The 25,219-nt window shown below is 39.4% G+C and overlaps 1 protein-coding gene across 2 annotated transcripts in view; it reads left to right on the top strand.

Moving 5' to 3' along the window:
- The window catches only part of CASK (calcium/calmodulin dependent serine protein kinase), a 322,704-nt gene that overhangs the window by 179,561 nt on the left and 117,924 nt on the right, over nucleotides 1-25,219 (top strand). For both annotated transcript variants that reach the window (XM_032261683.1, XM_032261682.1), the window contains exons 5-7: nucleotides 6,917-7,019; nucleotides 13,660-13,835; nucleotides 19,216-19,338. In XM_032261683.1, coding sequence (XP_032117574.1) covers nucleotides 6,917-7,019; nucleotides 13,660-13,835; nucleotides 19,216-19,338 — 402 coding nt within the window. The remainder of the gene's footprint in view (nucleotides 1-6,916; nucleotides 7,020-13,659; nucleotides 13,836-19,215; nucleotides 19,339-25,219) is intronic.

The following is a 25,219-nucleotide window of genomic DNA, read 5'->3' as shown; positions in this document are numbered from 1 at the left end:
CTAAACACAATAAAAATAATGTAAGAACTGTGAGATCACTTTTTACTGTGATATGTAATTTATTGGAGGGATGAACTGCTCATGCAGAGATAAACAGCATCACAACATATTAAGTAAATACTGGAAAGACTTGAGCTCACTACAATAGCAACAGGAGGGAGCTGTGAAATCATTACAGTAGTATAATGTACTACAGTTAATTTTATGGTTATGATTTAATACTGCATCTTGCATTTGTTCACATTTCTGTTGACTGTGAATGGCACCATTTACAGTCTGTGTAGGTGTAAACTTTGATAAATTTTAACTCTTTCAAATAGATTTGTGTACATTTTTATGATACTAAATAATAAAGCAGTATCTAAATATATTTTATGCATTTATGATAGAGCTTTCTCTTAATTTTTTTTATTCCAGAAGTTGTCCTTCACCTTTTTCTTAATTTTTAAAATAGTTCTAGGCAACATGATTGGTTCACGAGTTTTTTCAAATTGTTGTGAATCTCCAAAATAAATTTCAGTATATTTTATTGAAAAAAATCCATGTATAAGTGGACTCACACAGTTCAAACCCATGTCCAATGGTCAACTGTGCTTGTCAAATCAAAGAATTAAAGTAAAAACACTATGATTGAATAGGAAGAAATATCAGTATGAACTTGTGGTTTTTCTCCTAAAAAATGCATTATTTTTTCAGCACTGTCCACTGAAAAGCCAAAGTGATAATAACTCGGGAATCATAATATACCTAGTACCCACATCATGGATTTATTTATTTTATTTTTATTATTAATTTTTTTTGAGACCGGGTCTTGCTCTGTCACCTAGGCTGGAGTGCAGTGGCACAATCTCGGCTGACTGGGCTCAAGTGAAGCTACTGTCTCAGCCTCCCAAGTAGCTGGAATTATAGGCATGTGCCACCACACCTGGCTAATTTTTATGTTTTTAGGAGGGACAAGGTTGGCCAGGCTGGTCTTGAACTCCTGACCTCAAGAGATCCACCCACCTAGCCTTCCAAAGTGCTGGGATTACAGGTGTGAGCTACCGCGCCCAGCCCACATCATGGATTTAAATACTTTTCACACTAAAAAGAAACAGGGCTATGTAGATAAATGGCTGATTCCAGATCTGGGGCAAGAAATGGACTTGAGAAGCCTGGAACATCATCTTGTGACAGAAAGCAAGGAAGTTATCAGACTCCTGGTGTCTTACAAAAATACAAAAGAACTGACTTTAAAGGGGCTCCCACTGGCCCAAAATGGGACAATATGAGCACAAAAATTTTTAAAGGCAGCAATTGATTAAAACACATTAAATATATAAAAATCTGTAAGTTCATAATAATAATAAATAAAAACACCCCTCATCAGTCACCTTTGGAGCTTGCCTAGCAACTAACTTGGTATTCTGGAAACAAATTATAACAGTTTTATTTATAATATCCAAAAACTAGAAATAGCCCAAATGTCTATCATCAACAGGAGAATGTCCAAACTGGTATATTCATGCAATGGAATACTTATGCAATACTAAAAATAAATGAACTACTGATCACAATAAAGTGGATGAATCTCAGAAACATGCTGAATGACAGAAGCCTTACAGAAAAGAATACATACTCTATGGTTTTCTGTCTATGAAGTTCTAATATAGGCAAAACAAATCTATGGTGAAAAAATATCAGAGTAGTGGTTTGCACAGGGGGAGATGTCAGCAGAGATTGAAGGAGAAGGGGATGAGGGAGGGAGGTTTGTGAGATAATTTTTTAGGGATTTAGATTACACAGATGTAGGCAGTTCAAAACTCTAATGGTACACTTTTGTGCGTCTCACAGTATATACATTTTTTATCTTAAACATTATTTTTTTTTACTTTTTATAGAAATTTAAGACACAGGGTCTTGCTGTCACCCTGGCAGGGGTGCAGTAGCGTAACTGTGGTTCACTGTAGTCTTAAGCTCCCAGGCTCTAGTGATCCTCCTGCCTCAGCCTCCCAAGTTACTGGAACCACAGGTGCATGCCACCAAATCTAGCTAATTTTTTTTTTTTTTTAGTGGAGACATAATTTTAAGCAAATACTAAATTTCAATGATATGTGTGGTAAGGTGTAGTAAAAAGTAAGATGGATACAAGGATAAAGAGATAGACATTTGTTAAAGCAAATGTAACAGTATTTAATTGTAGAATCTAGGTGGGTCTTTGCAATATAATTCTTTCAGTTTTCTGTATGTTTTCATAACAAAATGTTGAAGAAAACCTCCATTTTGGAACCTCTAATTATGGGTCTAGGTATCAACATTTGCTAACATCATTGAGTGAAAAGTTGATGGTGAATCTTTTTTTTTTTTTTTTTTTTTGAGGCAGTCTTGCTCTGTTGCCAGGCTAGAGTGCAGTGGTGCGATTTCGGCTTACCGCAACCTCCGACTCCCTGGTTCAAGCAATTCTCCTGCCTCAGCCTCCCAAGTAGCTGGGATTACAGGCATGTCCCACCACGCCCAGCTAATTTTTGTATTTTTAGTAGAGATAGGATTTCACCATGTTGGCCAGGATGGTCTCGATCTCTTGACCTCCCGATCCGCCCGCCTCAGCCTCCCAAAGTGCTGGGATTACAGACATGAGCCACCGCACCCGGCCTGATAGTGAATCTTATAATGATGGGTCAAGCAGACAACACCTGAACCCACTGCTCAATCCTGTCACTAAAAGTAGGATAGCCAGATGCTATGTTCTTCCTAATGCAATACAATAGATATGCCACCTATGAAGTATTAGTGCATAAAACTAAAATTGAATCTGAATCTAATCAAGATTCTAGATCTAACTGCAAGTTTACAGGAAATACAGGAGAGTAAAGACTGTTAAATGATACCATGTGGGTACCATTAGCCAAGAACAGATTGTGGGGTATTCCACAGGAAAAATTATCTAGTATCTTAAAAAATTAATGACATGAACATTGCAAAAAAAAAAAAAAAAAGCACAGGGAAGGAAGGGGATCTGTTACAGAGTAAGAGACGCTTACAAGACATACCCATCAAATGCAATGTACAGGCCTTGGATCCTGTCTAGAACTAACCAACTGTAATAAGACCTTTCTTCTTTTTTTTTTTTTAGTCTCTTCTACTCCTTCAAGTTATTGGTAGAGAAAAGACACTTTTGAGACAATCAAGGAAAACTGAATGTGGACTGGTTATTAGAGAATACTAAAGAAGTATTGCTCATTTTATTGGACATAATGATATTATGGTTATTTTTAAGTTCTGTGTCAGAAATACTGAACTATTAACAGGCTAAATTACATTTATTTTAAAATACTTCTGGGGGGAAAGTAAACAGTTGAGGACAGATGAAGCAAAAATGAAGGAATGTCTTTGTTTTTGGGTTTTTTGTTTGTTTTTGTTTTATTTTTGCCTAGAGACGGGCAAGCTGCCCATACATCCCAGGGGCCAGGGGAGGAGCTGAAAGAATGTCAATAATTGCCAAAGCTGGGTGATAGATACATGGAAGTTTATTAATCTGTTTTCTCCACTTGTAAATGTTAAAAAGAGGCTTCCTCAGCTTCACACTTTCTCCATTTTTACTATTAAGACTTTGAAAGGTATCTGTATTTACTGTCACTACATCATCTCTTCCCATTCTCTCCTGAACCTGGAAATCTTTGCCTTTATCATGCCAACAAAACCACTCTTATCAAGGTCACCAGTGACTTCCAAATTGCCAAATCTAATAGTCAGTTCTCATTTTAAATGACCTAAGTAACATTGGTCACTACTAATCATCCCTACTTGAAAGTTTCTTCACTTGACTTTAGGATACCAAACTGATTTTCCTCCTGCTTCACTGTCTAGACCTTGTTTTCTTTGCTAGATGATTTTCATCTTCTGACCTCAGATACTGGTGTGCACCAGGACTCAATCCTCTGACTCTTCTCTATGACTTCCTAAGCAATTTCATTCATTACCTTGGCTATAAATACCATCTATGTACTATTGATTCCCAAATTTATATCTCTAATCCCAGCCTCCCCTTAATCTCATCCTATAAAATCTCACACTCAATATGTATGAAACCAAATTCTTTTTTTTTTTCTTTCTTTCTTTTTTTTTTTTTTAATAAAATAGAGATGGAGTTTTGCCATGTTACCCAGGCTGGCCTCAAACTCCTGGGCTAAAGCAGTCTTCCTGCCTTGGCTTCCCAAAGTGCTAGGATTACAGGTGTGAGCCACCACACCCAGCCTGAAACCAAATTCTTGATCCACCTTACAAACTCCTCCCTCAGTGTTCCCCATTTCAGTAAATGGCATCTTCATTTTCACTCAGTTGCTCAGACCAGAAACCTAATTGTCATAACTGACTTGTCTCTTTATCTCACACTCATATCCAGTAGCAGTTCCTGTCAGCTTTATCTTTAGAACACAAACTGAATTTGACTATTTCTCATCATCTCTGTTTCTGTCACTCTAGTCTAGTCCAAGTCACCATCTTCTCTTGCCTGGGCATCTGCAGTAGCCTCTTAATTGGTCTCCTTTTTCCCTATCACTTCACAATTTCTTTACACAGCAGCCAGAGTGATCCTTTTAAAACCTAAAACTGATTTTAGTATTCCCCTGTTCGAAACTTTATGGTGGTTTCCCATCTTGCTCGGCATGAAACCCAGAGTTCTAACCACAGCTTCAAGGCCCTACACCTTTGGTCATCTCTCAGATCACATTTCCCACCACTCTGTCCTTGCTCATGCCTTTCCAGACACACTGGTTTCCTTCTTCTTCAAACAACCCTCCTTGTTGCTCAGGGCCTTTGTATTGGCTATCCTTCTCACCTGGAACTTGCTTCCATGTGGCTTGCTTTTTCACTTCATTCTGGCCTCTGTTCACATATTACCCACTAGAGAGGCCTTTTCTGACCCCAACTAAAATAGCAGTTCTCTGGTCCCCAAGCATATAACACCTCCTTACCTGCTTAATTTTACTTCCTAACACGTAATAGTACCTGGCTTTATATTCTATTAATTGGCTTTGTTTAGTTTCTGTCTTAAATTCAACTCTTTAGGCCAGGCGCCTCATGCCTGTAATCTCAGCACTTTGGGAGGCCAAGGTGAGAGGATCACTTGAGGCCAGGAGTTCAAGACCAGCCTGGGCAACATATCAAGACCCCATCTCTTTTTAAACATAAATTAGTTTAACTTAATTAAGTTCAAATTTTATAACTTGTCTCACTTAAGGATTCAAGAGTGACTGAATCTACACAGAGGAGAATTATATAGATTTCCTTGTAACATTAACTTAAGCATAAACATCATCAACACACTATTAAGGGTATACATACTTTGGAGTTCTGATTTAGGCTTCTACTACTCCTTCCTAAGGTGATAAAAACACTTACACATGCATGGCCAGAAGACCCTGTTTGGGTCTAGTTTGTATTTTTTTCTTCAGTATCATGTTCATTCTTTTCTAGGCTTGGTCACGTGCTGTGTCCCATACTAGAATCATGCTAGGGGTATTGCCATCTTAGTCTGTTGTCGTCGATCTCTCTTTGAACTCACAGAAAGTTCTAACAGCAGTCTATCAGTTGATTTCTGAGGAGGTTTGCCTGCTCTCCTATATACTCTTCTTGTTATTTTGTGTCATGCTGTGGTTTCCTCACTATTCATTTGTACACTTGCCTTCCTTCTTTCTCTTGCTGTCACATGCACACTTATCTGTCCTAGTTCATCACTCTTTGAGCTAGACTATGGTAAAGGTCTTTAAACTTCTTTGGACAGAAAGAATAACTTCCAAAGTAGGATCCTGATGCTCTCATTGGGCAGAGTAGGGATTCCTCCCACCTGTATGTCATCATCAAACACAGGTGTACCAGCTCAGTTTTATTGCACATATTTTTTTCATACCTATTATCATGTTGGCTAAAACTGTGTCATTTTATGAATGAGAAAGTATAGGAGATAATTTTTTAAAACTTTTGGTCTTCCATGACTAAAGAGACTTGCGTTTTTTCCTAGCCCCTATTTTGAGAGCCCGTCAGATGTAGTTGTAGTCATACTGGGGAGCACAGTATTTGAGCTCCCCAAGATGAAATTCTTTCCTGACACCAGGCCAACTAGTTCTCAGTAAGAAACAGATGCAGAGGACAACATCCTACAAAGAACTGACTTATCTCTTTATGATACTCATTGTTATCACAAAGCATATGATATAAGGGAGCCCTGGTCAAGCAGGATATCCCCTGGGGAGAAGATATCTTTGCCCTACCTAGCCTAGAAGTCAGCCAAGTGGTTTCCTTTCCCCTTCTCCTTTCTCACCTCCGACCGCCACAGATAGGAAAGCAGGTCCAGAGAAGACATGCCCAGAAAGAGCATTGAAGTCCCTAGGAATAAGGTTTAATTAAAATCATTAAATCTGACCCATCCACGCAGTACTCCTTGGCTTAAGGATGGAAGGAATAAAACAAAGAAAAGAGGACTGGGGAGGGTGGACAAAGAAAGGGCCATGACTGTTTCCTAACAACCAGGATACAATGGCTCTGTAGGTAAAGTCAGAGGTTTCAAGAAACATTTTGGCAAGAAGTATAAAATATATTTTTTCTTAAAGAACTCTAGACTGTCACTTGAAGGAAGACAATATTGCATAGTAAGGCAGAAAAATGTATCTGTGTTTCTTGAACATCCATGCTTCCTTAGTAATTCTTAGCACTGTACTCTAACCTTACAAGCAAATAATTCCTGAAGAACATTGGATGGAAATCAGCCAGGAGTGAGAATATGACAAATAATTCAAGCATCCAAAATAATTTCAAAATTTTTAATGTGTTCTTATATTATCATGTTATCGAGTTTTATGTAAACTGAATTGTTCATCTTCAATTAATCCTCATATTTGGGATTTTTTTTGTTTGTTTGTTTGTCTGTTTTTCTTTTCAGCCCCACTGTGTTCTCCTCGCCTCAAAAGAAAACTCGGCACCTGTTAAACTTGGGGGCTTTGGGGTAGCTATTCAATTAGGGGAGTCTGGACTTGTAGCTGGAGGTAAGACTGCTTTAAAAAAAATTTCATGAAAACCTGGTCCCTTCAGACTGGTGTAAAACTTTCAAGCTACATATTAGCCCAAACTCAGTGTTTCATACCTCATTCCACCCCACCCCAACCCCAAAAAAGCATCATCAGATAGTTTTGAATTTAATAACTCTATAGTCATAACTAGAATTTTAGTCCCTTAAGAACAGACTCTATCTTTTTACTCTTTGTTTCTCCAGTACATAAGAGAAGAGATTGTAAGAGATTGAAACAGTGTACAAAGAAAATAAGTTTGAGGCATAGTGCTTTTTAAAGTTGAACTGGCCAAATAAAGTCAAATCTGAAATGTGTAGATTAGCCACTTCCTGGTTTACACTAATGGCTAATTTTTTTGTTTGTTTGTTTTTTGTTTTTTGGTTTTTTTGAGACGGAGTTTCACTCTTGTTACCCAGGCTGGAGTGCAATGGCGCAATCTCAGCTCACTGCAACCTCTGCGTCCTGGGTTCAGGCAATTCTCCTGCCTCAGCCTTCTGAGTAGCTGGGATTACAGGCATGCGCCACCATGCCCAGCTGATTTTTTGTATTTTTAGTAGAGACGGGGTTTCACCATGTTGACCAGGATGGTCTCGATCTCTTGACCTCGTGATCCACCCCCCTCGGCCTCCCAAAGTGGTGGGATTACAGGCGTGAGCCACCGCGCCCAGCCACTAATGGCTAATTTTTAATTTCATACTGTTTTCCTTTTTCCATTTATCAAAGAATCTTGCTCAAGCCATTAGTCTATATATTAGCAAAGAGCAAGCAGATGTGAGAATGCAGGCTGATTTTATTATTAGCCAAAGCAAAACATAATTTTTAAATTCCCATGCCAGAATAAAAAGAAAAAAAGTTACAAGTAATAAATATCAAAAACAATCTTACCCAGCATATTTCATATAACTCAATTCATTGTAGCTAGAACATCAAGCAGTAACAACATAGACTATCTTCTGAAAAATGAACTATAGGTCACAGTTGTAATTTTTTTTTTGCAGACAGAATCTTTCTTTGTCACCCAGGCTGGAGAGCACAGTGGCACGATCATGGCACACTGCACTGCAGCCTTGACCTCCCAGGCTCAAGTGATCCTCCCACCTCAACCTCCCAAGTAGCTGGGATCACAGGCTTGTGCCACGACACCTGGCTAACTTTTTTTATTTTTAGTAGAGACAAGGTCTCACTACATTGCCCAGGCTGGTCTTGAACTCCCGGGCTTAAGCAATCCTCCTGCCTCGGCCTCCCAAAGTGCTGAGATTACAAGTGTAAACCACTGTGCCCAGCCCATAGTTATATTCTTTAAATAATTTTTTCACCACATTGCCCTCTAAAATTAAATTACATTCAAATATTCTTGTAGTTTCACATTCTCTTCCAGTTAATCATTTCCAATAATATGCAAAACTGCAAGCTAAGTATAGTTTCAAAGAATGCTGTTTTTTCCCCGTAATTTAAAACTTTCTGTTAGTGATTGGAAGACTGACCAAAGGGTCAGGTAGTAAAGTACAGTTTAATCATAGAATCTCAGGGTTCCAAAGGGCCTTAACTTCTCCAGTCTTGTAACTAATGATTGAATTCTTCCGTAATATCCCAGCAAAAGATTGAGTTCTGGTATTAAACCTCAGATAGGAAAGTAGTCACTACATCCCAGGACAGTTCATTTCATTTTTGGACAACTCCTTAAGTATTAAAAACCTCATCTTGGCATCCTTCTGTAACTTCTACCCAGTCATTCTAATCCTGACTTTTGAAACCACTCTAAACAATTTTCATCCTTCCATATGATAACCGTTCATCTGTTTGTAGACAACTACCATGTCCCCCTAGGTCTTATCCAAGTTAACTTCCCTAAGATAATTTTGTCATTCTTCATATAAACTGGTTCAAAATCTCTTCAGTATCCACAAAATACAGGGTCCTGAACTGTACAGGTATTATAGTACAGCTAGTCCAGTGCACAGTAGTATTGGGCTATCATTTTTGGGTTCTGGGCCTTACATTTCTATCAGGTTCCCCAAATTGCATTAGCTTTTTGGGCAACTACATAGCACCGATGGTTCATATTGATCTTGTAATCAAGTGAAAATCCTAAATTATTTTTTAAACAAATTTGCTGTTACACTAACTCTCTCAATTCTGGCACTTATACAGATCACTTCTATGTTAAGACTATACATTTATAACAAATAATTTCTGATGATTATATTCCCAAGGTTAATGGGATGAAATGAAATGAATTTATGTGTTATATACTGGCCATATATAATGACTTTGTTTCTGTTACTCTGGATCTACATCCTGTTAGTATTCAAAATGTCATGGGCTTCATATTTTATTGTGCATCTTGATTGAAGGGGAAAAATAGATGCATTACATTTACCTGGACATTTTCTCCATATTAATCTTTTCCTTAAGTCCATGAACCTTTCCCCTAAATTGTTTACTTTTAAAGCTAATTTTGAAACCCCGCCTGTGTGTCAGTATTCAAAATTTATTTTTCTCCATGCTTCTAGAATTAAAATACTTCCTGATGGTCAAAATATTGTCATTTCTTAGCACACCTTTTTTTGTATTCTTGAAATAATGGTGAAAGTTACAATGTAACTTTGAATGTTACATATTCTATTTTTTAAAATAGAATATGAATAAGAGAGAAATTCTTTCTCTTAGGAAAAACTTTTCTGTTATTTAAGGCACTTTTGAAATTTTGCCAATTAAGGTTGGGCGCAGTAATTCTGGCACTTTGGGAGGCTGAGGCGGGCAGATTGAGCCCAGGAGTTCAAGACCAGCCTAGGCAACATGGCAAAACCCCATCTCTCCAAAACAATGCAAAAATTAGCCAGGCATGGTGGCAAAAGCCTGTAGTTCCAGCTATGCAGAAGGATCGCTTGAGCCAGGGAGACAGAGGCTGCAGTGAGCTGATGAGATCACGCCACTGCACTCCAGTCTGAGTGACAGAGCAAGGCCCTGTCTCAAAAAAAAAAAAAAAAAAGAGAGAGAAAAAGAAAGAAATTCTGCCAATTATTTAATTATTTATTAAAGCCCAAAGCCATTTTCCTGTCAGTTTGAAATTCCAATCCCTAGTCCTCCAAATAGAAAGAAATTCATTCCCTTATATGTTATGTATAGTAAAAATCATTTAAACATATTTATACTCCTCCTACCTGAAACTTAGCTATTTAGGAAACTTACCCAGAATACAAATAGAAACCTAGAAAATAACTATACAGTAATAGAAACAAATTTATTCTACCTTTAAAAATCCACTCATGCTCCTCACAATTGGGCATCTAAAGACACTCTAAGGCTGACTTGCTCCCATGTTTTAAAAAGTTGTGTAGATTCATGTTCCTTCAGATGTTGCAGATGCTATTCCTTCTAGTTGGAGTGCCTTTTGTCATTTTATCTATCTAGTTAACTCCTACTGTTCTGGAAGGCTGTGCCAACAACTGTCTCCTCTTTAAAGCTGGCTTATCTTCACCATCCCAAGTTGGATAGCCCTATTCCTTCTCTTCCGTATTGCCATAACTATCTGGGCTACATACCTCTGTGTAGCATTGGATTCAGGGACTTACATCAAAGACTGTGATTTGTAAGAGTAAGGGGGACCATTGCTGAGGGTATCTAGGACCTAGCAGCACTTAGGAAATTGCTATTAAATCTAAGAATCTGGTTGCTAGTCAGGTTCTAGTTAATAGCAGATTATAAAAGCAACAAATTAGGAGAAGGCAGAACTAAAGCATCATGAGAGAAAAGAAATGAAAGCCTGGCAAAAATATGTATATATATATATATACAGAGCAGACACCAAAACTTGGAAGGTGCAAGCAGCCTTTTAATACAAAAGTAATCAACTGTTACATACCTCTGAAGTTCCTGAGGGTACTTTCTGTTCTATAGGATAGTTCTTTAATCGATATCTACAATGACAACTCTGAGTCATCAAGAAAAGGTTAAATTATGAACAGCATTCTGTGTAAAAGAAGTCAGGAAATTGTAGAAAGCCATACAAAATTGTTTAAGTAAGGCAGGCACTGTGACTCACACCTGTAATCCCAGCTACTTGAGAGGCCAAGGCAGAAGGATCTCTTGAGCCCAGGAGTTTGAGACTAGCCTGGGGAAAATAGTGAGACTCCAAAAAAAAAAAATTTTTTTTTTGAGACAGAATTTCACTCTTGTTGCCCAGACTGAAGTGCAGTGGTGCGATCTTGGCTCACTCCAACCTCCGCCTCCTGGGTTCAAGTGATTCTCCTGCCTCAACCTCCCTAGTAGGTGGGATTACAGGCATGCACCACCACACCCAGCTAATTTTGTATTTTTAGTAGAGATAGGGTTTCTCCATGTTGGGCAGGCTGGTCTGAAACTCCCAACCTCAGGTGATCTGCCCGCCTCCGCCTCTCAAAGTGCTGGGATTACAGGTGTGAGCCACCGCACCCGGCCAAAAGAAATTATTAAAGCAAAAAGGATTGTGTGCATAAATATTAAAATCACAATGTATTTTAAAATGTAGCTATTCAGAACAATTCTCTCCCAGAGATTCTAGGTAGGAAGGTTTTATTGTATTATCAAAATATATAACATTTAAATATTTGTCCAAAATATCTCAAACTGACATTTAATTTAGTTTCCTAATTTGTTTCCTTTTCTTAAAATTTTGTGGTCAAAGTCATAAAAGTCAAGAGGTCACTGAAGTAGAATCAGCAAAAACAAGGAGTTTTAGGAAATTGGTATAGATTAAAGATTAACTCCAGTCCTTTTTACATTCTACTGATTTACATGAAATAAAAAAGCATTCCTCTACATTCTTTCTCCCATGGTTTTTCCCCTGTCATCTATGAGCAAATTATTGAATCAAAACACAGGCATCTTCCCCAAGATTGAACAATAATTCTCCAGAATTGGGTAGTCTTCATCTAGCTAAATGGAGAGAACTTTCTCAGGATGGCTAGGACTGGCCATGGTGCTCTGATTATTCCCAGGGTAAGGCCCCCCATTTTGAGTGGCTTGGCTTGGGAAGTCCTAGGAGTCAAGTTGAGTTTCAAAGCATCACCCAAACTGTCAGCAGGTACCTGACTGGTGCCCTGGTACCAGTACCCTAGATGATACTGGCTTCTCCTACTTCTGCTAGCTCCTGTCCATCAGAACAAGGCCAATTCTCCAGTGACCACTCCCTGTCCAGGCTATTGATGAAGCATAGGCGGCTTAGTTCCCATCCCTTCAGCTTCTTCATGTTACTTGAGGAAGCAAAATGGGGCAGTACAGAAATAAAAGTATTTCTTTAGCTAGATCCTTCTAGCCAATAGTTTTCACTGATCTATCATACATTTTAAATGAAAATATTTTCACTACTGGAACCCTGAACTTCATCTTTTCTACTATGGGGGGAGGAAGGGAAACTACATTATCTACAGCAAAGGTACATCCTAATACACAAGCGAAGAGCTCTTTTATCCTTCTCCATCCCAAGTGAATTTGATAATCATGAACAGAACTAGATATATTCTCTCTAGCCGAACCAAAAGATCTCTAAGGTCTTTTAAAACTACAGTCTGAGTTCTAAATAAAGTATTGCACAATCTTCAAAGTAAAAATTATCTTGAACTCAGTATGATGAAAGAGAGAAAGACACAGGGAGGAAGGGAGGTGGCTGGGCTTGCATACATCTAGAAGAGCTGCCAAGTCCAATGGGCAGTGCCCCCTCCCACAGTGATCTTCCTACAGTCTACAAGACTTTCATTCCACAATGGAAGACTTGCTTTGAGATACTGAGTTAAAGATAGGTATGAATGTGCAAACAGCTGATATCAGATTCCTTACAGAAAGCTAGTTTTTGATAGAGAAACGAAAGTATTCTTTAAAGAAGATGAAAGTCAAGGAGGATTGAATGGGAGGAGCTTCATAATTTTGCTTTTGTTTATGCCATACAATATTTGCTTTCATTCTCTTCATATGTTAATGTTAGGAAGAAGCTAAAAACTCCTGCTGTAACAAAATATTACTAACTATTGTTAATTCCTATAACTAACCTGTAAAATCAACTGAACAGGATTTCAGAGTAAAATTCACATTTCAAATAACAGTTCTCAGCATTAGGTTTCATTGGGGAATTTCCATTTGGCAGTCAAGTCATCTTTTTTCCACAGATTTTTTTCTCATGCCTGCCTGCCCCCTCCTCTCCTTTCCTCTGCCTCTGCCCAGGCCAGGCCTCCCTACTCTTTCCTGGACAGCTACAGGCTCTGCCTGTTGACTCTTTCACCTGCCTCTGCTCTGTATTTTTAATGACTTTCAAACATGTGAGAATTAGAAACTTTAAATTTCTTCATGAGGTAAGAACCACATAAATACCTACTGTGTAGCATGCAGAATTCAATAGGGAGTGCCAATGTTACAAGACAAAATACCTAATCTGGGCTCAATATTTTCAAGAAGTGATTAGATAAGAAATTTTTTTCGCCTGTGTGAACTTGATTTTATGGGGAGGGGAGAAGTGGTGAGAGAGCATGTGTATTGGTAAACTGTTTATTCGGATTCTTATTGTTCTATTATCTTTAGTTTTCAAGTGGAAAACCCCATTTTATGTAAACATTTTTTTTCCTTAATGTTGTTTTAAATGTAGGACGTGTTGGAACACCTCATTTTATGGCACCAGAAGTGGTCAAAAGAGAGCCTTACGGAAAGCCTGTAGACGTCTGGGGGTGCGGTGTGATCCTTTTTATCCTGCTCAGTGGTTGTTTGCCTTTTTATGGAACCAAGGAAAGATTGTTTGAAGGAATTATTAAAGGAAAATATAAGGTAATGCATCATGAACATTTTCTTTTCCATTGAGATTAATTTATCCTGAAAAATGTTTTTTTGAAGTTACTGTCTATCTTTGCCCACTGATTGACTACCAGATAGTTACCCAATCAAAGAAAAGATCTTTGCTTACATCATTGATCTGATGGCCTTGGTAGGCAACATAGGCCTCAAGTAAATTTCTGAGTCACTGTCAGCTGAGCTATCACCCTAGTGAAGAAAACATTTATGACCTTTCTTAGTGTAATCTGAGAAAGAGGCCTTACTTTTAAAGCTTTTTGCTTAATTTGTAAAATTAAAATGGAATTTCATCCAGGTGTAATTTTAGTCATTCTTTATCTTAATTTTAAATTTATGCCAGCGCAGCCTAAAACATTAGCCATTTACATTCAAGGATAAAAGGAGATGGCCATGACAACTGCAATTCATAATACAATATAGAGGCATTTCAATGTGGCTTAAACATTTCTACTCTTCTTTGGCTACTATGTGTTGGCAGCCTCATGTACTATGTGCTTAGTAAATAATTACTTTAATTAGTAAAAAATTGAAAAGTCATTACTGGCATTATGAATAGCGATATCAAAAACACCTAAGGACTTCTTGGAAATCAGTAAGCTTAAGGTTGATTTCACTACCCCGGCCCTTAGACTCCTTTGTCCTGTCCCACAGGGTATAGCTGACAATGACTAAGAGGCTGGGCATGGGAAGCATGGGGGAGTGTGTGTCTGGATATCAGGTTAAGACTGTTTAAGTTGGGGAAATTCTTTTTCCTCTCATTATTACTGAAACTCATACTTTCTATTCAACCTAATCACTGTTTCATTTTCGGCCATGACTGACAACATAAAACCAAAAACATGTATATGTAACACTGCACTCTAAAACTGTGAGGCCTCTAAAGTTTTCTCTTCAGTTCCTCAGTAATGTCAGAATTTTATATGGGACTTGGAAAAATAAAATTAAAAAAAAGAAAGAGTTACACAGCCTTATCCTTTTAAGCCATAACTGAAGTTTATGCAGATGAAAATAGTATATACTTTTGTTGGTTTATTTACTTCACTCACCATCAGTTTGTGAGTGCAAATAAGTTTGTCTCTTGTTTTAGTTAAAGATATATGACAGGGCCGGGCGCGGTGGCTCAAGCCTGTAATCCCAACACTTTGGGAGGCCGAGGCGGGTGGATCACAAGGTCAAGAGATCGAGACCATCCTGGTCAACACGGCGAAACCCCGTCTCTACTAAAAATAAAAAAAAATTAGCTGGGCATGGTGGCGCGTGCCTGTAATCCCAGCTATTCAGGAGGCTGAGGCAGGAGAATTGCCTGAACCTAGGAGGCGGAGGTTGCGGTGAGCCGAGATCGCGCCATTGCACTCCAGCCTGAGTAACAAGAGCGAAACTCCGTCCCAAAAAAAAAATATATATATATGACAAAGCTCTGTTAACAGAGAAATATGTTTTAAATATAGGTTTTTCTGCTCCTCCTAGTCAGCTGGCCCCTGGGGAATAAAATGAATACTTACCAGGTAACTAAATGTCTCAGGAAACTGCTTGTAAGTAATCATCCCTCTTCATCCAAGGAAGTTGTGAGTTGCTCTCAGGAATGCACAGCCAAATTCTGTTTGGATTTAGCCAGGTAAAATCACAGATGCTGACATTTTAAAAGAAGCATGATTATTGATACATCAGCATAATAATAATACTAGCAATGATGATAGCTAACTCAGGCATAGCACTTATACTCCATGACAGGAACTATTCTAAGCACATAAGTAAAGTGCTTAGAACAGTTTAATTCATTTAATCCTCACAGCAACTTGTGAGGTAGGTAACATATAATAATAATCCCCCACCTGCCTTTTTGACTTATAGGCATTTGCTAATAATAGAATTCTTCCTTTGTATTTGTTCAGTTGTTAACTTCCTAGTTTCCAAGGCAATGTGCTTCATTCCAGCAGACTCTGTTATTTTATCTCATCTATTTTTAAAACATTGGAGAGTTATTTTTGTTTCTTGGTAAAAAGACTTAGACTGTTCACACATGTGCAAAAATTAAGTTATTTAACAATTCCCTATTCCTAGTGTTATAGTAAGTCAGATGGATGGTGGCAGCTACATCATAATTTTTTTGTACCTGGAGTTTGAAGCATTGAGGTTATTAATTTATTTACTCTTTTACTTGGCTAACCTCACCTCTCATTTATCTTCAGGACTTTCCTTACAAAAGGCCTAGGTTTTCAGCACCTTAGTTTGAAGTATAGATCCATCTCTACCATCTACAATGAATCTCGGCCTTTTTCTTTTAGTATACCGTGATATGATTCTGTCAGCATTTATTTTTCTTTTATTATCAAAATTTTCACACAAGTAAAAATAGTAGAGAGAATAGTATAATGAGCTCAATATAGCTTCAATAACATAGACAATCTTGTTTTATGTGTATTCTACATATTACTACATTATTTTAAAGTAGATCTCGGCTGGGCTCACTTCAGCCCAGGAGCTCAAGACCAGCCTGGGCAACATAGGGAGACCTCCTGGTCTCTACAAAAAGTACAAAAATTAGCCAAGCCTGGTGGCACACACGTGTAATCTCAGCTACTTGGGAGGCTGAGGTGGCAGGATTACCTGAATCTGGGAGGTCAAAGCTACAATGAGCCATGATCACACCACTGTACTTCAGCCTGGGCAGCAGAGTGAGACCCTGTCTCCCCCCACCCCCCAAAAAAGTAGATTTCAAAAAAATTATTTCATCACCCTGGTAGTTCTTTTTTGAGACAGAGTCTTGCTCTGTCACCCAGGCTGGAGTGCAGTGGCACAATCTTGGCTCACTGCAACCTTTCCCTCCTGAGTTCAAGTGATTCTCATGCCTCAGCATCCCGAGCAACTGGGATTACAGGCCTATGAACCACGATGCCTGGCTAATTTTTGTATTTTTAGTAGAAATGGGGGTTTCACCATGTTGGCCAGGCTGGTCTCGAACTCCTGACCTCAAGTGATCCACCCACCTCAGCCTCCCAAAGTGCTGGGACTACAGGTGCAAGCCACCGTGCTTGGCCTCATTTCATCACTCTAATGGTTCTGAGCAAAAGAACTATTAACAAAATTCTTGATCTCGATGGATATTTTCAAGAAAAGTTTGATAACACCTTTTAAATGTAGTACTTTTTTTTTTTCTTTTTTACTTCCAGCACTTATAAAAGTGAGACCATTAAATATGGTACATTTAAATTGTCATAGTTTATAAACTGCTACTGGTCTTAAGTGATTTTAATTTGACTTTCAAATTATCATTTGGTAGGTTATTTGATCTTTTAAAGTAGCTATTAGAAAATACTATTTAACTAGAATATATGCTAACACTTAACCTCAATTAAGTTCTTTATAAAGGGCAAAAATATATTTCCCAAACTATATATAAGAGATGTAATGTCATATCATTATTACAGGTAGCCAGTTAGTATATACACAGCAACATTCAAAGCTGCCATCGCTTTGGTAATCAAATAAGTAAGATTGTCTTATAGCCTTATTTTGTTCCACCTTAAAAATTCAACCTCCCAAATTTATCTTAGCTACTCTTCTTAGCTGAAAGAAGAGAAAATCCTGTATTGAACTCTCTTGTAAAAAGGACAAGGGAGTATCCTTCTAAACCTCTACTCATTTCAGAAATCATACCACTACTTTCAGATGATCTCTCAACCCCTTTGTCAAGGAAAAATTATTCAGACTTTAAAGAATACATTTGCTTCAGGATGGGGAGAGGAAACAAGTCTATCCAAGCCCCATCTAATCCCTCCCCTCATTTCAAATTGGTCATTTGAGCACAATTCCACTAGGATGATGTTCTTTTTTTTTTTTTTTTTTTTTTTTTTTTTTAAGACAGAGTCTCACTCTATCACCCAGGCTTGGAGTGCAGTGGTACCATTTTGGCTCACTGCAATCTCCACCTCCCAGGTTCAAGCAATTCTCATGCCTCAGCCTCCCGAGTAGCTGGGATGACAGGCATGCGCCACCACACCCAACTAATTGTTGTATTTTTAATAGAGACAGGGTTTCACCATGTTGGCCAGGCTGGTCTCGTACTCCTGAGCTCGGGTGATCCTCCCACCTCAGCCTCCCAAAGTGTGGGATTACAGGCATGAGCCACTGTGTCCAGCCAGGTGATGATATTTAAACAGCCTCATGGCATTAATCTTAATGGGATTTGACAAACAGAAGTGAAATTCTGGCTGTTTGGCGGGGAGGAAATAAAGCATACTTCAATTTTAAGGGCTATACCCAACGTAAAGACACTTTTCACTACCCATCTTCAAGTACAAATCCTCACATTAGTCAGAGATAATGCTAGCCCTTGGTCAAATTTTAATGACTTATTTATACTGCAGTGCAAGTACTGCGGTTTCATTTGGCTTTAAAATGTTGTGGAGTTTACTCTTCATCTTTCTGCCTCAGAAGGTGATGTGGGTCTCTGCCTGTTAAAGCCATGGCTTTGCTTGAAGGTCCTGGCACTGGGTAGCTCACATAAGCTCACCACATCAGTCAATTTACTGATGTTGTGCAGGGAATGAGATTCTACTCTGTCTCTACCTCCTTTCCCCGCTTGCCTTCTCAACCCCACCCCCTAAGCACTCTGATTTTTTTTTTTTTTTTTTTTTTTTATGATTCTGGGTCTCAGACATACCCCTTTTCCCAGGAACCTTCTAGCACTTGCCTCACAGATCCACAGCCTTTCTCATAAGTTCTATGTCTTTTGAACATTCATAATTATTTTTGTTTGATTTTAGTCAATATACCATGTGGCTTAGTTGTCTCATCTCTAAAAGAAACAAAAGTAACTTCACTGAGGACCATATATGAGCAATATTCTGCGGGACCTACGGTAGTAGAATACTTTTTCCTAAACACTAAAATTGATATGCAGTGACTAGAATATCCTATTAATAACTTTGCGTAGTTCACAATTATTGCTAACCTCAATTTTTAGAAACATATTTTTAAAATATTTCTTTAAAATTTTTAAGTTTTATTTTAGTCCTTTCTGGATCAATGTATTCTAGTCTCCCTAGCCAAGGATCTAAAGATAGAAACTGGAATAATGAACATTCTGGTCTTCAGTTATTGAATATATTATCACTTACATAACAAGAATATGTGTATGGAATATTTACTGACACAAATTCTTATGTAGTAAAGAACAACAATAAAAGAATTGCATTTGTCCTTTCTTCCTCAGAATGCACGCCTTTAGAATCAAATTTCCGTTCTTTGCTCTCAGAATTTTATTCACATTGAAGCAGCATAGGAATATTAAATAATAGTGAATGTTAATATCTCACTTAAGATAACTATGTAGTTTTCCTTTCCTCTTCCTCAGATGAATCCAAGGCAGTGGAGCCACATCTCTGAAAGTGCCAAAGACCTAGTACGTCGCATGCTGATGCTGGATCCAGCTGAAAGGATCACCGTTTATGAAGCACTGAATCACCCATGGCTTAAGGTACATGAGCATTCACAGGTCACCTTCTACACTTTGTCTGAACACTTCCAGTGACAGGAATGCATTGCTCTATGAGTTGGTCCTTTTTACCTTTTCTTTTTTCTGAGTTTTTTTCATTAATTGTTTTCATCTTGTTTGCTGTTCCTGCACATCATCTGTGAACATCTGAATAGAAGACATACCATTTGAGTGTCATGCAGCTATCAGAGGGTAAAAAAGAGGATTAAGACAAAATACATCAGGGGAAGGCCTCTTTGTTCTCTGACAGCGTGTGTTTCAAAGATATGCAACACCAACAACTGAAATAATACCATGTTATAATAAATTAATTATCTTTATTTTGGGTGTGACTGTGTGCTTTATAGCATTAACTATTTTTCAATAGATACTAGATATGAATTTACTGTCTTAGGAAAATAGCAGTTTTTTGTTTTTTAAGACAAGGTCTGACACCACAGCCCAGGCTGGAATGCAGTGGCACCACCTCTACTCACTGCAACCTCTGCTCCTGGGCTCAAGCAAACCTCCCACTTTAACCTCCCCAGTAGCTGGGACCACAGGCATGCAGTACAACACCTGGCTAATTTTTGTATTTTTTGTAGTGATGGGGTTTCACCATGTTACCCAGGCTTGTCTCAAACTCCTGTACTCAAGCAATCTGCCTGCCTCAGCCTCCCAAAGTGCTGGGATTACAGGCATGAGTCACTGCACCCAGCCAAAAGGCAGATTTTAAAAGTTTGTTTTATAGCCCATCTTGCCAGTGAGTATTAAGGAAAATTATAACTTGGGACAGCAATGAAACAGTACCTTTATACACACACACACACACACACACACACACACACACACACACACACACACACACACACTTTAAGTTCTGGGATACATGTGCAGAATGTGCAGGTTTGTTGCATAGGTATATACATGCCATGGCTGTTTGCTGCACCCATCAACCCGTCAGAAACAGTACTTCTTGATTAAGACATTATATAGCCCAATAATTCCAGGAAATTTTCACTTTAGAGGTTAGAAAACTAATGCTTGGAGAAGTTTAAAATTTGCACCAAGTCACAGAAGTTGTCAGTGGTGGAACCAGGATTCTAATTCAGCCTGCCGCTACCCTTCCATTTATCCACTAGATCCTATCCCTTTTTATTTGACCACATTGACCCAATAACTTCCTCCCTTCGTGCATCATCAGAGTTCTCTCTCTGTTGGATCTAACATGCTATAGTTTATTAGTATTATACACACACATATATAGACATATACCTTCTCCTGACCCTACAACCCCCTCCAGCTTTTGCCCCTATTGTTTGCTTCCCTTGACAGCAGTTCCTGGAAAGAGTTGTATAGACTGCTCACATTCTCCAGTTTCCCATTTCTTTCTCATGAACCCAATCTAGTCAATATCACAATCTTATTTATTCCACTAAAACAGCTATTGTCAAGTCACTACTGACCTTCATGTTAGTAAGTCCAGTGTTCAAATCCCAGGCCTTGTCCTTGGCCTGTCAGCAACATTTGACACCCATCCTCCTGCAACACTGTCTTCTCTGGGCTTCCGGGACACCTGCTCTCTTGCTTATCGTACCTCTGGCTGCTCCTTCTCAGATCCTGCTGATTCTTCCTTACCTCCCCTCTCCCACCTCTTCACACTGGAATCCCATAGGCCTCCGTCCTTGCTCCTCCTCTTTCTCTCTATTGAAGCTGAAAAAACTCAAACTGCTCTCATACCACACAGCAGCAATCGATACAGAAGACTTCTGTGACCAGATATGTGGAGACTTCTCCCCACAAACAAGCAAACAGTCAACTCTGTAGCAGACTACAGCTGGGTATCCTCCCAACTAAATTCAAACACTATCTACCTGGAGATAGCATTCCACAGATTGAGGGCTCAGTCATACAACCCTCCCCTCTTCAGACACCAGTCATGTCCAAGCCACTGAAACTTCTGCCAGCCAACTACAAATTGGGGACCCCATAGCTCCTTCCTATTTGGAGTTGGTTAATTTGCTACAGCAGCTTACAGAATTCAGGGAAACATTTACTTATGTTTATCAGTTTGTTACATAGGATATTACAAAGCATATAGATAAAGAGATGCATAGGACAAGTTATAGGAGAGGAGGGGAGCAGAGTTTCCATACCCTCCCCAGGCACAGCACCTTCCAGGAACCTCCATGTGTACAGCTATTCAAAAGCTCCCCAAATCCTGTCCTTTTGGGGTTTTATGGAGGCTTTATTACTGTAGGCATGGTTGATTAAACATAGGCCATTGGTAATCAACTTAACCTTTGGTACCTCTCCTGCCCCAGAGATTGAGGGATGGGTCTGAAAGTTCCAACCCTCTAATCCTGCCTGGATCTTTGTTTCCCCATCCTGAAGCTTCCTAGGGGCTGCCAGCCATCAGACATCTTTAGAGTTTCTAAGGCTTTTAGGAGTTGCGTGCCAGGAAGTGAGCTAGAGGACCAAATATATATTTCACAGTATACTTCTGGTTTTCGAACCTGGATTCCTTACATTAAAAGAATATAAGCCAACGTGGTGAAACCCCATCTCTACTAAAAATGCAAAAATTAGCTGGGCATGGTGGCAGGTGCCTGTAATCCCAGCTATTTGGGAGGCTGAGGCAGGAGAATTGCTTGAACCCAGGAGGCAGAGGTTGCAGTGAGCCAAAATTGCACCATTGCACTCCAGCCTGGGCAACAGGAGAAAACTCTGTCTCAAAAAAAAAAAAAAGAAAGAAATTTAAAAGAATATATAACTCAAAAGACACTGCCACATTACTAGAATGTCATTCAAGCATTAATAATTAGTTCAGTCCACCGTCATATTGTATGAATAGGTCTCCCAGCGCGAGGCCACTCAGCTTTGCAGGTTTTCCATTGATCTTGTCAGGTTCTAAAAGCAGGAATGGTCTTGGTTTCACCCTTTCAGACATCTGATAAAATTGAGCTAAGAGACAGTATCCTTTCTTGCTCTGAGTCTCTTTCAAGGTGTTAATGTAATGTAATAATGGATTTCCCTGAATTCATAACCCATTTATTTATTCCTTTACTCTCAGCTGTTAATTTTTTCCTCACTTTACTAATAACCATTGGAAGAGACATTAGAATCAACATGGTGCTGGTCTAGATGGGAGGCAGCAATACTAGTCTACTAATTGCCTCCTCCTCAGCCCACTCCCATGCAGAGAGGCTAAGATTACCTAGGTGCCAACTGAGTGGGCCATTTTTACCACCAGGCAATATAGCTGCATTCACAATTAACCCATTTTGCACAACCCACCCCCATCAGGTCCTTAGGAATTCTGACACAAGGTTTAAAAACATAGTTAGAATTTCTTGTTTAGGAATCATCCCTGCTTCTACCACTGGTAGTTATGGCTCTGGTCCTATAACCACTGTATAGGGGGAGGGGTGGGGGGAGTTTAGGTAATATGGGAAAGAAGGAAAGAAAAAAGTATAGTAATTACATCAGAATACTCCCCTCTTGGCAAGAATTGCATACTCATACCAGCATCCTCCACCACCCCCTCTTCCCCAGATCAATCAGAAAAACAAAAGAATAGTGGGCACACTCCTTTAGCCCCACTCATGTAAGTACACACTGGTAAAGGCAAGTAAGCCAGTCCTTCATGCTTTCATCTCCCCCTGTTTTAGACAACCAATGTTTTCATTGCCCATTTTACTCTCTATCAAACTATTTCTGAGAAGAATGTCTCTGCCCACTGCTAGAACATTATGGGATGTACCGTGTGTTGTTTGGCCTGAAGAAATGGTGTTCAGCTCTCCAAATCTATGCAGTATTTTCTGTTCTGGTTTTTTTATGGCATTCTCATCATTCACATCTTCCACTGGGCGAGCGAAGCCCAGTCCAGAATCAGTGTCTATTCCTGTCAAGACCCATTTGTTGCCTCCCCTACCAACATCAGCCTCACTTGCCAGCCTGTTCAGGGCCTTCCCACCATGAAATCTGCCCCATAGCCATGGGCAGTGTCTGTCTTTTTTGCTGGCAGACAGAATAGTTCTTATTGGCATTTTGTGCTTGAGATGATGAAAAAGAAACCTGTCTAGATACAGCCCATCTCTGCACTGTTGCAGTACCCATTTATCCACTCATTTCATGGACCCAAGGTGGCCACCTCGAGGGAGCACACAGGGTTCTCTGCTTGTCAATGTCAATCATTTTCTGAACCCAGAAAGAGGCTCTTCTGATGAGTATCAACATATTCTACTTATTGCACCCCCAGATTTCCATAGGGCCATTCTCCATAGGGGCATCCCTTTAATAAACAGACCAGGTTTCCACACCTCTTCTGCCTGACCGTGTTACCAGGCCACTGGCGACTGTCCATGAGTCAGTAAAAAACCAAACACAGGAGTTTTTGTTATTGTTCATTTCTTCAGAATGCAATTCAACCGCCAAGCTAATTTGATCTTACCTTTTGATCAAGAGTGGCATCCTTCCAGACAGGATGCTGTCTGTTCACCTTGGAAGTGTCATTTACACACCAAACAGCACTTTGTTGGTCACTTGAGAGCTGTTCACAAGTCCCTGTCCAGGTGTCAGCAGAATCCCACAGTTCCTCACACAGTTCGAGAGTCAGTCCTAGGGGAAAAGAGGCTCCCCTGCTTGAGAATGTTTCCTCCTTGCACTTCCCAGGGAGGATGCTCCTGTTTTATAAACCATTTTCCTTTTACTATGGAACTATTCTGGGCACTGCCATCCCCATTTGAATGTTTCTCTGAAAGCATGAGTATTTCAAGGTATCAAGATCATTTTATGTCCTTCAGTCATAGGGGTAGCTTCAGTTAATGTCCCATAGCAAGGTAGTAAATGCCCCCAAGTGGAAATTCTCTAGTGCAAAATCCTAGTAGTTGTCACTGGGAAATGCTTGCAGACTCTGGCCATAAGCCCCAGTTAAACACCCCGCAAAGGGCAAGCAGATGGAGAATTTGTCCCTAACAGCACTCCAGCTTCACTCCACACTGTGTGAGCTCAAGCAGCCTTACTGGTGCCTGGTTAGTATGTTCAATTAATATTGCTTGAAGCGCAGATTTACATTTCTTCTGTTTTACAATATTAGGTAGGGGAAGTGTTCCCCACCCAGTCATAATTATCCAGTTCCATAAAACATTTACATAAAGGAGACATAACTTATTTATGTAAATCCTGTTTAAACAGTACAAATCTCATACTCCTATTAATGCTTACTTTCACCCTTTTCTAAAAAAAGGCATTGAGTCCCCAACAGGGGGTTGAACCGAGGGACCTTGCCCCCCTTTGTCTTGATTAACCTGCCTCAACATTACCCCAAGTAATTGTTGGTCAGCTTTCTCACTGTAATCTCTGCCTTCTGACTTTTTCAGTTTCTCCAAACTGAGGTGAATACAGCAAGCCTGTTTGGAACCCCTTAACATTGGGAGAGCGGAGGCTCGCTACCAGCCTTCCATAGTATTATATTGAGATCTTTGTTTTAACCCCATCAATTTCCACCTTTCTTTTTTTTTTGCTTGTTTGTTTTTGTTTTTGTTTTTGAAGCAGAGTCTTGCTCTGTTGCCCAGGCTGCAGTGCAATGGCGCGATCTCAGCTCACTGCAACCTCCGCCTTTCAGGTTCAAGCAATTCTCCTGCCTCATCCTCCCAAGTAGATAGGATTATAAGCGCCCAGCACCATGCCTGGCTAATTTTTTTTGTATTTTAGTAGATATGGGGTTTCACTATGTTTGCCAGGATGGTCTCGAACTCCTGACCTCAGGTGATCCACCTCCCTCGGCCTCCCAAAGTGCTGGGATTACTGGTGTGAGCCATTGCACCTGACCCTATTCATCCCATTTCTTAATAGCCCTCTAAAGGCTCCACCCTGCTGGGAT

Source organism: Sapajus apella, unplaced genomic scaffold (assembly GCF_009761245.1).
Source record: "Sapajus apella isolate SASKATOON/1434 unplaced genomic scaffold, GSC_monkey_1.0 scaffold125, whole genome shotgun sequence".
NCBI lineage: Eukaryota > Metazoa > Chordata > Mammalia > Primates > Cebidae > Sapajus > Sapajus apella.
This window is presented reverse-complemented; position numbering and strand designations above follow the sequence as displayed.